Source organism: Vespa crabro, chromosome 16 (assembly GCF_910589235.1).
Source record: "Vespa crabro chromosome 16, iyVesCrab1.2, whole genome shotgun sequence".
NCBI lineage: Eukaryota > Metazoa > Arthropoda > Insecta > Hymenoptera > Vespidae > Vespa > Vespa crabro.
In genome coordinates this window covers 5,095,092-5,110,383 of record NC_060970.1, presented here as the reverse complement: position 1 = coordinate 5,110,383, position 15,292 = coordinate 5,095,092, and the positions used below count along the sequence as shown (strand labels likewise).

At 33.7% G+C, this 15,292-nt stretch overlaps 1 protein-coding gene across 5 annotated transcripts in view; it reads right to left on the bottom strand.

The window, feature by feature from the left end:
• LOC124429817 (protein Wnt-7a-like) overlaps positions 1-15,292 on the bottom strand; it is a 42,705-nt gene that overhangs the window by 15,976 nt on the left and 11,437 nt on the right. For 3 of the 5 annotated variants that reach the window (XM_046975499.1, XM_046975497.1, XM_046975498.1), the window contains exon 2: positions 4,308-4,528. In XM_046975499.1, the coding sequence (XP_046831455.1) occupies positions 4,308-4,528 (221 nt within the window). Of the gene's footprint in view, positions 1-4,307; positions 4,529-4,939; positions 5,229-15,292 lie in introns of those variants that run through there. The other 2 variants (XM_046975495.1, XM_046975496.1) reach the window with 2 other exon arrangements.

Genomic DNA, 15,292 nt, shown 5'->3' with positions numbered 1-15,292 from the left:
AAGAGGTTAACTCGATGTCACAAGACATTTTCGATCGTATTCAATGATGTTACTCGTTCGAGTTGTAAATGGAAATTTGTCTCTTTGGTATCCAAGTGTATATCATCGGTTGGATATGCAGAAGAAGAAGAAGAGAGACCAGACCGAATACTGGTTCCTTACTCACATACTTGTTCGATGCATGTATGTATATGTGCAACCATAAGTCGCAAGTAATTTATGATATACACGAGCTCTCCTTTCGTCGAGCATCGTTTTACTTTAGACAAATGTTATGGGGGATTAAAAAAGAAATCGAGAGTATAGTTTGGATAAACATAAATCAGATATATGCTAATAAACGGTTTAGTCTATCTTTTATTTCTTATCGGTCATTATTATATCGTTTATACTTATATCGAATAAGTATAATCATTTATTTTCTTTGAGAAAAATTTCCTTTGTCATTTTAGATTAATCGATTATATCTCGAATCTAAATCTCTTGAATTTATTTGCGTGTAACATATTAGGCTATGAAAATATATACGTACGATATCGTTCAATATATCGTTACTTTTGTTAATTGCTATACCTACCTACCTACCTACCTACCTGTCTACCTACCTACCTACCTACCTACCTACGTACATACGTATATGTATATATACACAAGAGAAGAGAGAATTTATTTTCCTTAGAATCGAATCTCGCGTTTTCTGTAGCCGTCGCACGTATCGAGGGCGACCTATCGAACAAATTAGCGGTAAGATAAAGTCGACAGAGACAGATCGAGTCTTGCTCCGGCACGATACAATTATCCACGATTCTCTCTGTCTCTCTCTCTTTCTCTCTTTTAAAGTCTCATGAACTTTTTATAGTTTATACAACTTCTTCCATGTTACCTGAGATCGTACCATATTTGTGTGTGCGCGTTCGTGCGCGCACGTCCTTTTATTTACTTTGATTCTTCTTTAGCATTGTACAAGTAATGCAAAATGTGAATATTTAATCATCGATGACTTTTATTTTTTCTTTGGTGAAAAGATGTTGCGAACTATTCCTTTAATATATTTGAATGAAAAAAAAAAAAAAAATAATTAATTAAAAATTAGTTTCGATTATATAGACTATATAGTTCGATACTCATCCTTTGAAATTTGTTCAACCGGTCGAGTCACTCTTTCGACATGCGAATATTATCTCCCGACGAGGACAAGGTACTGTCTGATCGGTTCAGATACAAGTTGTCACCCTTTTGGAGTAACCGAGTCAAAACTAAGATCAACGAGGACATTCGAGAGTTGATTCATTTATTTTTTCTTCTTTTTTTCTTCTTGTGAAAAGATAATTTTTTTTTTTATACATATAAAGAATATTATTATCGATCTCTCAAAGTAGAGTAGAGAATTTTAGCATCAAATTTTAGGATAAATTGGATTGGGTAGGTCCGAGATAAGAGAAAAAAACAATGAAAAAAAAAAAAAAATAAATAAATAAATAAATAAATAAAGAAAGAAAGGATAGAAAAAGGAGAAGAGCTTTTTTGGGTTCGGCAGAAATTGATAAGACTCTCCAGCGCATTAACGTAAACTGTTTCGTGCCAATAACGTTATCCGAATCGAGAAGATTCACTCGACGAAGAAACAACGAAACATTTCTTCTTTTATCTTTCTTTCTCTCTCTGTTCATCCAGAGAACATTTTTCTAGATTTATTTGAGGATATCAAGTCGATAAAAACGTGACCGTTTCTCACCTTTGACTGAAACCAGATTGCACGAATAATATTTTAAAGAGATTCTTCTCTAAATAAAATGGATCCTTTTATATCACCATAAATTTATACGATAAATTTATTTGACCTATTAGGGGAATACAATAAGATTTATCTTGAAGTAATTTGATTCTAGATCTCTTCATTTCTTTCTTCAAACGATTATTGAAATGTATCAGAAATTAATAATACTTCGATTTTTTTCTTTTCCTTTAAAAAAATAGATTCCTAGAAATTCGATTCGATTTTTACTTATTTTTTCAAAAAAAAAAGAAAAAAAAAAGGAAAAATTACTAAAACATTTTAATATCGAGTCGGAACGAATTAATAATACTCAGATAATAAACCGAAACTGAAACCGTGTGTCCGAGCCATGTAATGGATCTCTTAATCGCTACGATTCGTTTGACGAGATTAGCTCCAGTCAAATCGCCCACGTAATCTCCAATCGTAAAAGGAGTCTCCTCCTCCTCCTCCTCCTCCTCCTCCTCCTCTTACGCCTCCTCTTCAGTCGTATATTCGAGAATCATTTCGTCTAATTTATGAAAATTTATTCACCGCGAATCGACGAATCCAGTCACTGAATCCAACTGCCCCAGCTATATTTTCAATTACTTTCAAACATTATTACGAGCTTCCGTGAGGCAACTTGCGATCGTTTCGCATCTCGAAGATCGATCCAAAGAGAGGAAGGAACGTAATCATCTTTAATTAAAGTCGACCATATTAGGACCAGTATCGATTAATGCCACAATTTCTGTGCATAATATTGAATTATTATGACTTTCGTAGATTATGACTTTCATGTGTTAAGAGAAATTTTACGAATTTCGAAAAGAAAATTTACTTATTTTTATTATCTTTTTCTCTTCTCGAGGATACTGTTATTGTAAGATTAAAACTATTAAATTCGTTTTTTATAATTATTACAACAGCTTTATATTTATTTATTATTTATATAAACAAAAAATAATGTGTAGTAAAAATGAATTGGTTGTTTTTTAGTATTAATTAAAAAGTCAATAAAGAGTTTTTTCTTTTGACGTACATTTTTTTTCGATCTTTCATTTAATCTTTTAAATATGTACAATATATCTATAACGCATTTCCTTTTCCTTGAGAACATAATCCTACGCGAAGGAATATTATCTGCCAAGTCAAATGGTTTTACTTCAAGGAAATTTTACTCGAACGAAATATCGTTGTATTTAACTTCGACATGTCGAGCGGTCTCGTTAATTTCACTAATTAAGTTAGCGACCGACTGCCCCTCGCGCTCATAAGAATTTTTTCTTTTCTCCTTTTTTTCTAGATCCATTTCTTGCGTTTTCTTATCTCTGTTAGTCAACATCCTCGAACTTGCTATTTTCGTCTCACGAAACATACATTTCGAACATTGCATTTCTTTCACTTTGATTTCATAACTTGAAATACATTTAGTATGTCGATCAATGTCGATATCAAAATGATATTTTTAAAAGAAAGAATAAAAGAAAGAAATTATTATAAAAATAAATTCTCAAGGAGTACTGTAAAACAGAAAAAGAAGAAGAAAGAAATATCAATAGGTATTTTTGAACACAAAAAGATTCATACTATAAATCATTTCTCTTTTCATATAACTCTACGTTCATTTTTTCTTCTTTCGTTCTCTCTTAATCCCACTTGCAAGGTGTCTACTTTAATCATGAGAAATTACCAAGCGTGAACTTTAACCTTGCATCCAAGCTACTTATTTCCCAGAACGTCATCGACAGAGATAACCTACCTAAATGCATACTCTCTCTTTTTAACGTCAGAATGACAAATATGCACACTTAAAGATATTTATACCAGTGGATCACGTCAGATTTCGTTCACAAGCGAACGGATTATCTTGTCCGTAAGAGATATCGCTCGTATCATTTGTCGTGTCGTAACTTCGCCACGGTCCATTGTACATACATACAACGTCTCTAAGAAATTTCAAGACCAGAAGCTTTTATATAAATTGTTACCTATTTATTTACTTGTCCCTTGCGTCCAGAAAAAAAATCAAATTCTTTTTTCTCGTTATTAATTTCCATCTTTCACTCGATAAATTTATTCGAGCAAAGATTTTGAAATTTAAATATAAACTGGTAGATATATGTACATATATATGATTATAAGGAATAACTGAAATGAGTGTTTTATGATATATGTGACTAGTAACAGGTATGTATAGAACTTTTCCAGGTTAATAAATAAGTCATTCCAGTCATCGAACTAGTAGGTATATTCGATCATCGATAATAAGAAAAATTTGACATTTCCCCTCCTCTATTCAGAAGTGTAGATTCTTCGAAGATTTGAAATATGTAATCGGATAAATTCTGGGTAATATTTCGAAATAGGTTTAGATAGAGGTTTGGGGCCATTAACGGCTTATTAATTTGGTTTCTAGTATACGATCGACACAACTCTCTCAATGATAAACAAAAAAAAAAAAGATTTCTCGTTTATGGTTGGATAAATCATAGAGGACCATAGAGAAGGAAATCCCTTTAGGGTCAGTCTCTCTATAAATTCTTACCTACTACGACGACATGACCAAAGATCTGATCGTTGGCAACGTGAGAACAGTTCCATCGATGATGTCTAAACTGATGTCGGCATTCTCGAAGACCGAGCTCGGCACCCTCACCGACAGCAGGCATCGCGTGTGGCGCCTTTCTGCACTGTTCTCTTTGACTCTTAGCCAATCCCGGAATTCGCCCACAAACGGCTGCGCCGACGACCACCGCTCCGACCACCCTGAAAAAAAATTAATCCGTCATCTATATGCTTTTTATATCTTCTCTCTTTCTTGATTGTATTTATATATATATATATGTACGTATGTATTTTATTGGAATGTCAGGAAAGTACGTGTATCAAATGTCCTCCTGCTTCTTCAATGTTAACGCACAAAATTTACATGAATCAATAAAATTTAAATTAAACGGAGAAAACAAACATTAAGACTCGGTCTAATGCCTCATTTATTTAAGATATGTGCAAATGACCAATATTCAATTTGTTTAGACAAATATAAAATAATTAAAATCTAAACTAAACGTTATATATATATATATATACATATATGAACGGAGAAGTGGCATGAACTTTCCATTTAATATTTCTTATGACCGATCATCATCGAACAGAGTTCAGTAGTGTCCCTACCTGATCCTACGGCGAATTAAATTTCGATAAATTTCGACCTGTGAAAGTATCGAACGACCCTGTCGACGATGAGTATGCTCGACACGTTTCATTAGCATTTTCAGTCTTGGCTTTCGCTTCTCTATCTTTTTTTTTTTTCAACTCCTCTTTCTCTCCTTATATTGGATTGACCAGAAAATGCATGCCACTTCTCCACTCGCATATATCTATCAAAATATATGAGTACATGTATTCAAATGAATTAGTATTGTAAATATGTATATTGAAACGAGGTATTTGAACAAATTTTTACTCGATGTAGTTTTCTTTCTCTTTGTTTCGATACATTTTTATCATAAAAAAAATACGTAGTAGCAAGGTTTTTTTAAAAATATCATCCTATCAGATATTACTTTGGACATATGTATCTCTCCTTTCTTTTAAATCTGCTTTTATCGCGTAAAAAAATGATAATTTAACGTAGTAGCATGGAATTGTCTCTTTTTAAGAACATCATCCTCCTATCAGATTACTTTGGACGTAGACTTGACAGCATATCCAATCGGATCTGAGTAGCGCATAATTCGTTTCACGGCACGTTTCCATGGTTCATCCGACTGATCGTACGCTCTAATAAACACAAGATTGACTCTCATACGAGCACTTTTCTCTCTCTCTCTCTCTCTCTCTCTCTCTCTCTCTCTCTCTCTCTCACTCACTCATTCTCTTTCTCTCCCTCTCTCACTCACTCTCTACACATTTCGTATGTTCTCCGATTTCTCAAACATCCTTCTCATTAAATCCGGATTCCTTCTATCTCGTCGCAAAGCGTTTAATCCGGTTGGACAGCTTCTTCCTCGATGTCTCAGGCAAATCTTTGGACGTGTTGACTCATGATCGATATTATGAGTGATCGATAGAGGAAACGATTTCAAGTGTCACCGATACATAATCCAGAAACAAACAAACTCTCTACAAAGGTGGCCAGTAAATGATCGATTTTTCATCGTCTCATTTCTCTCTCTCTCTCTCTCTCTCTTTCTGAACCGTTTAGCCGATAAAATAGGGAATTGAAAATAGCCCAAGGGTGTTTTATCGGTTCTCTACGCTCTGATATAGAGTAAGAAAGAGAGAGAGAGAGAGAGAGAGAGAGAGAAAGGGAGAGGTAGCAGATCATCCGAGCGGGGGAGGTAGGCAGCTTGAATTTCTGAGAAGCATGAAATTGCGACGATTACGGTCATCCTCGAGGCAACAGCTATTTGCATTGGAATGCGTGCTGCGATCATGCTCGGTGGCCGAAACTGAAAATATACCTTCATCACAAAGACGATCTATGTACAAGGTGTTTTTTATATATTACATTACTTTCTTACATTTTATTTCATTCGTTTAGATATTTAGAATGAAGAATAATAGTGTTTCCTCCGTTTCATTGAAAATATTTGGTATTTCTCGTGAAAAAATTGTTTAGATACTTGGAATCGTGATAAAAGTATTTTCTTAGGTTCATCGAATAATAAACTAATTTAAGTTAACCGCGTAAAATTCGTTCAGCAAGTGCCTTTCTATACAGTATGCAGACTATCTACGTAGTCGTTAACGCCTAATGTATAACATTACGTCCTCTTCCTTACGGAGGCTAATGACGTACCTACTCTTTCTCGATGTCTGCAACGTATCCGATGCAACCATCACCGCCTTTTCGTCGTCCTCCTCCTCGCTTATATTTCCAACGAAAGCAGATCGTTTAGCGATTTATTGACAATCAGGTTTGAATATTTTTCGAGAGAAAGTGTGTACTTGATCAAAATTCATTTTTCTGATAATGGATTTTATCGACGATTTTCTTGATGATATATTTCATTTCTTTTTTAAATTTAAATTAGAACCTTTTCATTTGACTTGTATTATTAAAGAATAACGTTTATAAATATAGGTTATCTCTTAAATCAGCTGTTCAATAATCAAGATCATATCAAGATATGATAATAAAGATATCAGGTAGAAATATCCCTTGTATTTATTAATTTCAGTTAGTAAGATAATTAAAACATGCACTGTCTATAATTTCCTAAACTACCTCATTTTTTATATTTCTTTTTATTTCAAAAAGATTAACTTTTATTTTTATTATATATATATATATATATATATATATTTTTTATACTATCCAATGTGCAATTTATCATCTAAAGCTTCTTGTTTTTCTCGTTGAAATTGTCGAGGTAAATACGTTACTATGTATCATAGTTGGATGTAGAAAAAGAACGTAAATCCCTTGACGAGGACTTTGACCGAGAGACGAGCGTAAGATGGGCGCTAGGCGTTCGACGCGGAACGACGGGGACGATTACGGTATATAAGCTTGTAAGACGTACGTACAAGAAGCAGGCGCATCTCCTTCTTTTGATGATATCTTCTCAGACTTCTCCCGATGCGAGAACGCTACAGGGGTTCGCTTCTCTCGCCCTCTTTCTATTTCCCATGACTTTCTATGTAGCTACATAGACAACTACATGTATATAACTGTAAATCTCTTCATGGTCGTCCACGAGATCAAATCGACCAGTACCAACAGCTTCCAATAGACAAATCTTCTTTTTTTCTTTCTAACATTTTCATTTAGAAAAATCTTCTCTTATAGGAGGAATTTAAGATACAGTGTGTTAACAATAAAATGCCCGAATTTTGTTTTGTTTCGATTTGTTTATCAGAATGTTTCATTATAGATTCAGTTCTATTTATATTAGTCAAGTTCAAATCCAGTTTACTCAAGTATAAGACCAATCTAATAGTTTATTCTCTCCAACTCAATGTTATTTATTTAGTAATGTTTTTTTTACTTGCAGAATATAAATGTATGGCATTTTCATTTAGAATCATTCATAGAAATTTATAGATATCTATTTATCTGTTTATTCATTTTATTTTCTTCATGAGACAAGGTAACAAGCTTTTACCAAGAGATAAAATGTTTTAGCAGCAAACTTTCGTCATCGATATCGAGCAAATCCAGGCAACACACAATGTTCTAACTACAACGAAGCAATGCATCATCTCCTTATCCACTTTGCAGATTCACGACTTGCGATCTTTGCTTAGAGATACGCGTATATATGCATGTACATACTCTCCTCGAAACGAGAGAGTCGCACGTGCTTGAACACGTGCGGGAACTACAGGATTCTGAGTCTCTTCGTTTCGTTTCGTTTCGTTTCGTTTCACTATTGCTACTTTGAATCGTGAACCTTTCGTAAGACAGACTCTACCGTTAGAAGTCGCTATTTATTTTATTCCAAGAGATAGCGCTCGACACTACGATTGGAACGCACTGTATATATATATTATATGCATCTATGCAACCATTCACCTATCTACTATTCAGTTCTATATATACAGGTCCTATATATAATTTATATTTTTATTATTATTTTCAATCAAAATGTTTTTTAAAATGATTAGAATAGTATATTTATTTATTTTTCGGTTTACTTCTAATATCAGAACTTTTCTAACTAAATTTTCTACAAATCGTGAGTTTTTTCTTTCTTTCTTTCTTTTCTTTTTTATAACTCGTTTGTATTTATCAAATAATAATTTGTTCTCTCGGTACAACACCTGTTACTCTACTTGTTATAGATATTTATCTGTTATGTTGGAGAAGCAAATATCCAAAAGAATCATTCGACAGGAACGGAACGCAAATTGCATTTAATTTAAGGATATACAGACAAGGTGAGAGAGTAAGTGAGGGAGTGTAAAAGGACGTTAGACCATAGGCGTTTATTGTTTAACGAGCCAAGCATAAAAATAATCTCTACGTTCGAGATATACGGCGTACAGGTGCGCTCGAGATCGAAAGGTATCCAGGTATTCGGGGTATCCGGCTACGATTTATCGTTCGCGTTCGTTTTTATCTTACGATACTTTATTACGGCCAAGTACAAACTCGTGTTCCGGATGAAAATCGAAAGACCTCGGAGAGATATTCCTTCAGATTGGAATTTCTTTCCTTACTTGCGTAATCCCTTGTCACTTTTAGTTTTGTATTCTGTTTCACTTTAAATTTTGCCACATATAAATTTATTCTTTTTGTTATATACACATATATATATATATATATATATATATATATATATATATATATATAGAGAGAGAGAGAGAGAGAGAGAATTTATTTAAAGAATTATTTATAATGTACATAAATTTAGAGAGAAAAAATAGATATATCTTTTTTAATTGAAGTATATATTCTAAATAATTCTCTAAATTCATATAACTATTTAATCTATATTTCTCTTTCGAAAAGGAAGAGAGATACTCTCTTCTCACCTTTCTGACATCATCGTGTTCAGCTCGCGTGACTCTTCAACGAGAGATTTTAAGAACAGGACTGCCCGTGGCGAATGGGTTTCAAACTTTCGATACACACCATGACTAATCCAAAATGCCATAGAGAGACGTTGACCAAATTCATTGGGATAGGTCCTCGCTACAAAATGACTATCGTCCTTTCTTACGTTTGAAAAATCTTTTCTTTCTTCTGAAAGAATTCGATATGCCTTAGCTGTGAAAAAGCTTTTAACACTCCCTTCCTTGTAATTTTTTTCGTAAGAAATACGATAACAAAAAAGAAAAAAGAAGAACAACGAATTCTTAACCCTTTATAATTTCATATAACTTTGACATCACACTATTCGTTTATTTGTCCCAACATTATTTAATAATTAATATTTCTTATGTATGAGTAATACTTAACTAGACTATATATATAAATATTATACTAAGTTTCACGTTATATAATTTTCTTTTTAGAAACGAGAGACTAAAAAATTAGGTTATATAGAGGGTTAATACCATATCTCGATTCGATTGAGAATTTTCTCGTTTCGAAAAGATACCTTTCTCTTTTTCTCTCTTTTTCACTCTCCTTCCTCCCCCTCTCTCTATTCATATAAAAAGCGTCTTTATCCATGCTCATGATAAGTCGTATTGCAAATACACACGCGGGTGTATCCGAGTTGATCTCACCCTGGCCAATATGCTCCATCCACTTTGCATTGCATATGCGCGATACGCATAGATAAGGATTAAGAACTTACTAAGTGGTCTCTCTCTCTCTCTCCCTCTCTCTCTCCCTCCCGTTTTTTATTCCTTCTCTCTTTCTCACTTACTCTGCCACTTCCGAACCACCTTGTCGTCGTTCCATACGTGGGCCGGCTCGTTCTCGGTTAGGCACGTTATTTAGCGAGTGGCCTGCGGCTTTTCTCTCTCTCTCTCTCTCTCTCTCCCTCTCTCTCTCTCCCTCTCTCTTTCTTTCTTTCTTTCTTTCTTTCTTTCTTTCTTTCTCTCTCTCTCTCTTACTTACTCTTTGCAGGGACACGCGTACAAGGCAAACTGTATCGCTTTATATCTAATTCCCATATTTATGGCGCGATTATTGAATCCTTTGAGTTTCCTGGATCGCCGATATACAACGCCGTACTACAGGCTACGGTGAACCACAGAGAAATATCCGTTCGTTTGAGAAATTATTTTCTCTTACGATAATGCTAATAATGTAACGTTGTTATTGGGATAAGCTATTCATGCTCTCTCCCTTTTTTGCTTTCTCTCTCCCTCTCTCTCTCTCTCTCTCTCTCTCTCTCTCTCTCTCTCTTTCTGTGGATAACAAATTAATTGGATTATCATACTATACTCACCCATTCATTTTACGAGTTAACGATAAGACCAAGACCAACATTCGTGACGATTTTTCAATTCATTTCTCCCTTTTTCTCCTTCTCCTTCTCTCTCTAATGTACGTTTACTTAGGATATATGATCTTTGAATTCTCTCTGGAGATAATTATAGTGTTTTCATTTTTCTTTTTTTTTATTCTGATAGGTCAATCTTGTACCACTTTGTAAGTAATAGATTTATCGTCAAAACATATGATACCGACATGAAATAAAAATTGGAAACATATCTACTTGATATCAAATTCTTAGTCGTTTTCTCGTAGATATCGATAGAATTCACCAATTAAGAATCGTTGATTAATAAATATCGTAAGTGAACGTCCAATTAACAAGATCATAGATTTAAGATCGAGACCACCTTGTCGAGATGTAATTAGTACTTCTGTACAGAGTAATATAAAATAAAAGAATAAACCAGTCCTGTGATATCGAAATCTACAGTCAAGATCAAATAATCGTTAGATGCACACCTAATGGAATTTCGATGAATCTTTTAACACTTGGAAGATAACGAAAAAAGCAAGGGAAAAAAAATACAAAGAGTTGTGTGATCGATAGATCTTAAAGATCGTGAAGGGTAAAAGATGGCGAGAGACTTTAACTGATCCTAGAGAAAACGACGTTTATACTCAAACCGAGACTAATTAAAAGGATCCATCGAGGGAGAGATCCTCGAGGTATTTGCGCAGATAAGATCAACACCGACGCCACTGGACACGAGAAAACGTTCCGTGCCTCAAGACTATTTTCGTGTTCGCCAGGTGAGAGATTTCATTGAGTTTCTCGTAAATTTTCAAAAAGCCATACCCTCTCTCTTCTTCTCTCTTTTTTCTTTTCTTTTTTCTTTTTTTCTAGAAATTCACTTGAATTCTTTACCGACATTAGAATTTTTTCTAACTATACGTATATAAGGATAGCGTTGATCCTTCAGATAAAGCTAAGATCTATTCTTTTCTATCTTCTTTGTTAGTCTTACTATTATAGTATGATATTTACAATTGATTTTAAAAATAAATCTCCTCATCATATCTTTTGTTTGCAATTTATAATGAGTGACGAGCCAAATAAGCTTTTCTCTCTCTCTCTCTCTCTCTCTCTCTCTCTCTCTCTCTCTCTCTCTCTCTCTCTCTTCTTGAATCTTTCTTTGAAGGAAGGAAGAAGATTTGGACATTTTTTTAATTGCAGAAATAATGTTGATCCTTCTAAGATCAAACATACAGTTATTTTCTATCTTCTGGATGATATTAACTTGATATATCTACAAAGGATCTTAAAAGAAAAAAGAACACTCGATCAAGACTCCTTTTCCTTGCGATCTACAATGAGTAACGAGCCAAACAAGCTTTTCTTTCTCTCTTTCTCTTTCTGAATCTTCGAACGAAGGAAGAAGAAGAAGAGATACGAAGCGGTTCTTGTATAATTCCGCGATATTATCTGCTCGCGAAATACGAGCGTATCTTGGACCAACGAAACACGTTCTTTTCTCTCGGCAGAATGATGAAAACGGGCCGATTCCCACGCGAGAAAGAAGTCTGTCCGGTCTCTGGTCAATTTCGAAACTCGTGTCCGGTCGGGTTAAATGTTAACACGGAAATTATGTTAATCTTGCGATGCCTCTCTTTGTTTCTCTCTCTATCTCTCTCTCTTTCTCTTTCTCTTTCTCTCGGATAAAACGCGATATTCGTCATCGACCGTATGCTTGTGGTTTTCTACTTATTTTTTGCGGTACACCGATTATGATGATCATAGTTTCTTGTAATTTTTTTCCGTTTTCCAATTGTGTTCCTGCGTACAAATCTCTTCTTATAAATGTCTGGGAAAGTGTTTTACCTGTTCATTATTTTTGTATCCTATGATTATTCGATTATACTAACATTGTAGCATCTTTTCTTCTAGCATGTACATACATAAAATATATATATATATATATATTTTTATTTTATAAAAACAATTCTTACAAAGCCATAATGTTTTATATGATATGAACAATATAAATGGTACATAGCTATATAATATGAATGATATATGGTTATATATCAAAGTAGATGTATAATTTGAAATTTTCCGCGAGAATATATAAGAACTGATTCAAAATAAAAGGAAGGAAGCTTTCTCGTAGAACAGGGAAGTCTATTCGTATACACCCACGCTTAACACATTGCTTTCCTCTTGCGATCGCGTTCCTCCCTCTCCTTAAGAAATTCATAACTTAGCATCAAGTGACTTGCGAAAGAGGGGCTAATCGCAAAAAATACGAGACGAGCTTCGTGTTCCTAAAGATAGTTTTCTCTCTCTCTCTCTCTCCCTCTCCCTCTCTCTCTCTCTCTGAAACTCTCCAGCAAATCCCGAACGAAGTAGTTGAAATATAATTTCGTGGATTAGCGCGGGCGTTGGTTATAAATTATTATTTTTAAGTCGAGAGTATCATATGAGAATATCCTGGGAGCGCTCACCTGTATACCCAAATAATAATAATAATAATAATAATGATGATGATAATAATAAGCACAAACACGACCCACGTTCAATTTTAAGAAAAGGACACGAAGCTCACACATAAAATGTACTCTTAGAAAGGTGCTTCTCTCAAGGTCCTTGTATTTTAACACTAGATTTATAGTAAAAAAAATTTTCAAAGTTCATACTCCCTTCAAGTGTCAGAGAAAAATTAGATACGTATATTTTTTTTTTAACAATTTATCTTAACATTTGTAAACAGTATACCTATATTTTAAGGTTTCAGTAGGAATAACTATAAAATCAACATCTTTTAAATATACTATTAAAAAGATATATCTCGTCTGGAAAGAAAAAAAGGGAACTATAATGTATCTCTACAATATATCTACAACGTGTATATACAGTGATATTTCGCACTGATAAACATTTTTATTAGTTAAATAAAAAAAAAAAAAAATGAACACACTCAATAGTAGCAGGAAGGAACGTCAAGAGAGTAGTTGACCGTTACAAGGAGCTATTATGGCTAGGGAATTTTTTTAAAAAAAGATCGAGTCGCCTAGACGAGATATATATATATATATATATATATATATAAATACTAGTTTAGTACATATATATACATATGTAACATATACGTGATAGAAAGGAGGAAACGGAAGAGAGAGAGAGAGCTCAATGATCACGTACCTCTCCTCGATGGGCGTTTCTCTCGATAGAGAGAGTGGGAGAGGGTGGGTGGAGAGAAAGAAAGATAGAAAGAAGAGGGGGCAGCGATTCAATTTATGTCCCGACAATGTGGCTTTGTCTCGCCAAATTATCATACATGAACCTACATGCATAATCTCTGAACAGTACATTATCATATCATAGAGAAACACGTTATAGTACCGGTTCTCCTTTTTCTCTGTCTGTCTCTCTCTCTCTCTCTTTGTATTTATCTATCTCTTTCTCTCTTCTTTCTTTTTTGTTTGTACTTTTTTTGTTATACGATTTGTATTTTTATGGTTGAATTTGTACTGCAATAATTTAATGAATTTTTATCCTAATGCACACATAGATTGTTTATTTTAATCATGTTTAAATTCGTATCACTCAAAAGAAAATGTATGTGTGTTGATACGAGAAAGAGAAAGAGAAAGAGAGAAAAAGAAAATCCTACGGTAGCACGTGTGAATAAATCTACACCGTTGGCCCACCCACGAAGAAACTTCACGATCGTTTTAACCTCGTGCCAACGTTCTCGCAGATATATTTCCATTTGCATAATGTAATCTTCGATCATCCGTCGAGGGGAAAAAGTAAAGGAGACCCCTCAGCCTCTAAAATATCTGTAATTGCGAAGTGTTTCTCGAAAGCATGATAACGTGATGACATAAAATCGAAATTTTCTTTCTTTTGATTTTATCTTTCTGATATAAATTATAATTTTTGTTCCTCGTATATTTTTGATATTTATACAAAGTTAGAAAATTAAGTTGATTAGCGTAGGTATCTATGTAAAAGATTGGTACAGTGTTCCAACCTGTTTATTTTATTACAAAGATCTATTAATTTATTATTATTATTATTATTATTATTATTATTATTATATTAATGATTATAATTGTAACTAACATTGTTAAAAAAATTTGGTGGAGAAGAGTTTCAACAAATCGTGTGTTTTGAATCGAAATGACATCAATCCTCGCCTCGTCTAGATGACTTTAACAGCTGACCAAGACGTTTCACGTCTTTCTTAAAGATTAAATTTATTTGGCAAACTTCCCAGAAGGGATATAATATCGAAATGAGAGAAACAAACGGCAAGCACGATGATAGGTATCGATTATTTATTAAGATTGCTTCCAACACGAATACCTTGCTGGCATAATATGTGGGACAGCGAATAAACTATGTAGTAGCAGAAACGAGACTCTCGACTTTGTACAATATATTCTCGAATGGTTAAGTCAATGCAAATTGCATACTAACTAAACGATAAATAATTCCAGTTGAATATATAACGCGAAGTCGATACATATTTTTTTTAATATGAATAATTAATTAAACGATAAATAATTTAAAATTCTAAATGAATGAATAAAAAATATATGAAGAAAAAAGAAATACGAATACATAATAAGAGAAATCGTTTCCATATGTGATTTCATTATCATCAAGTATGATATCA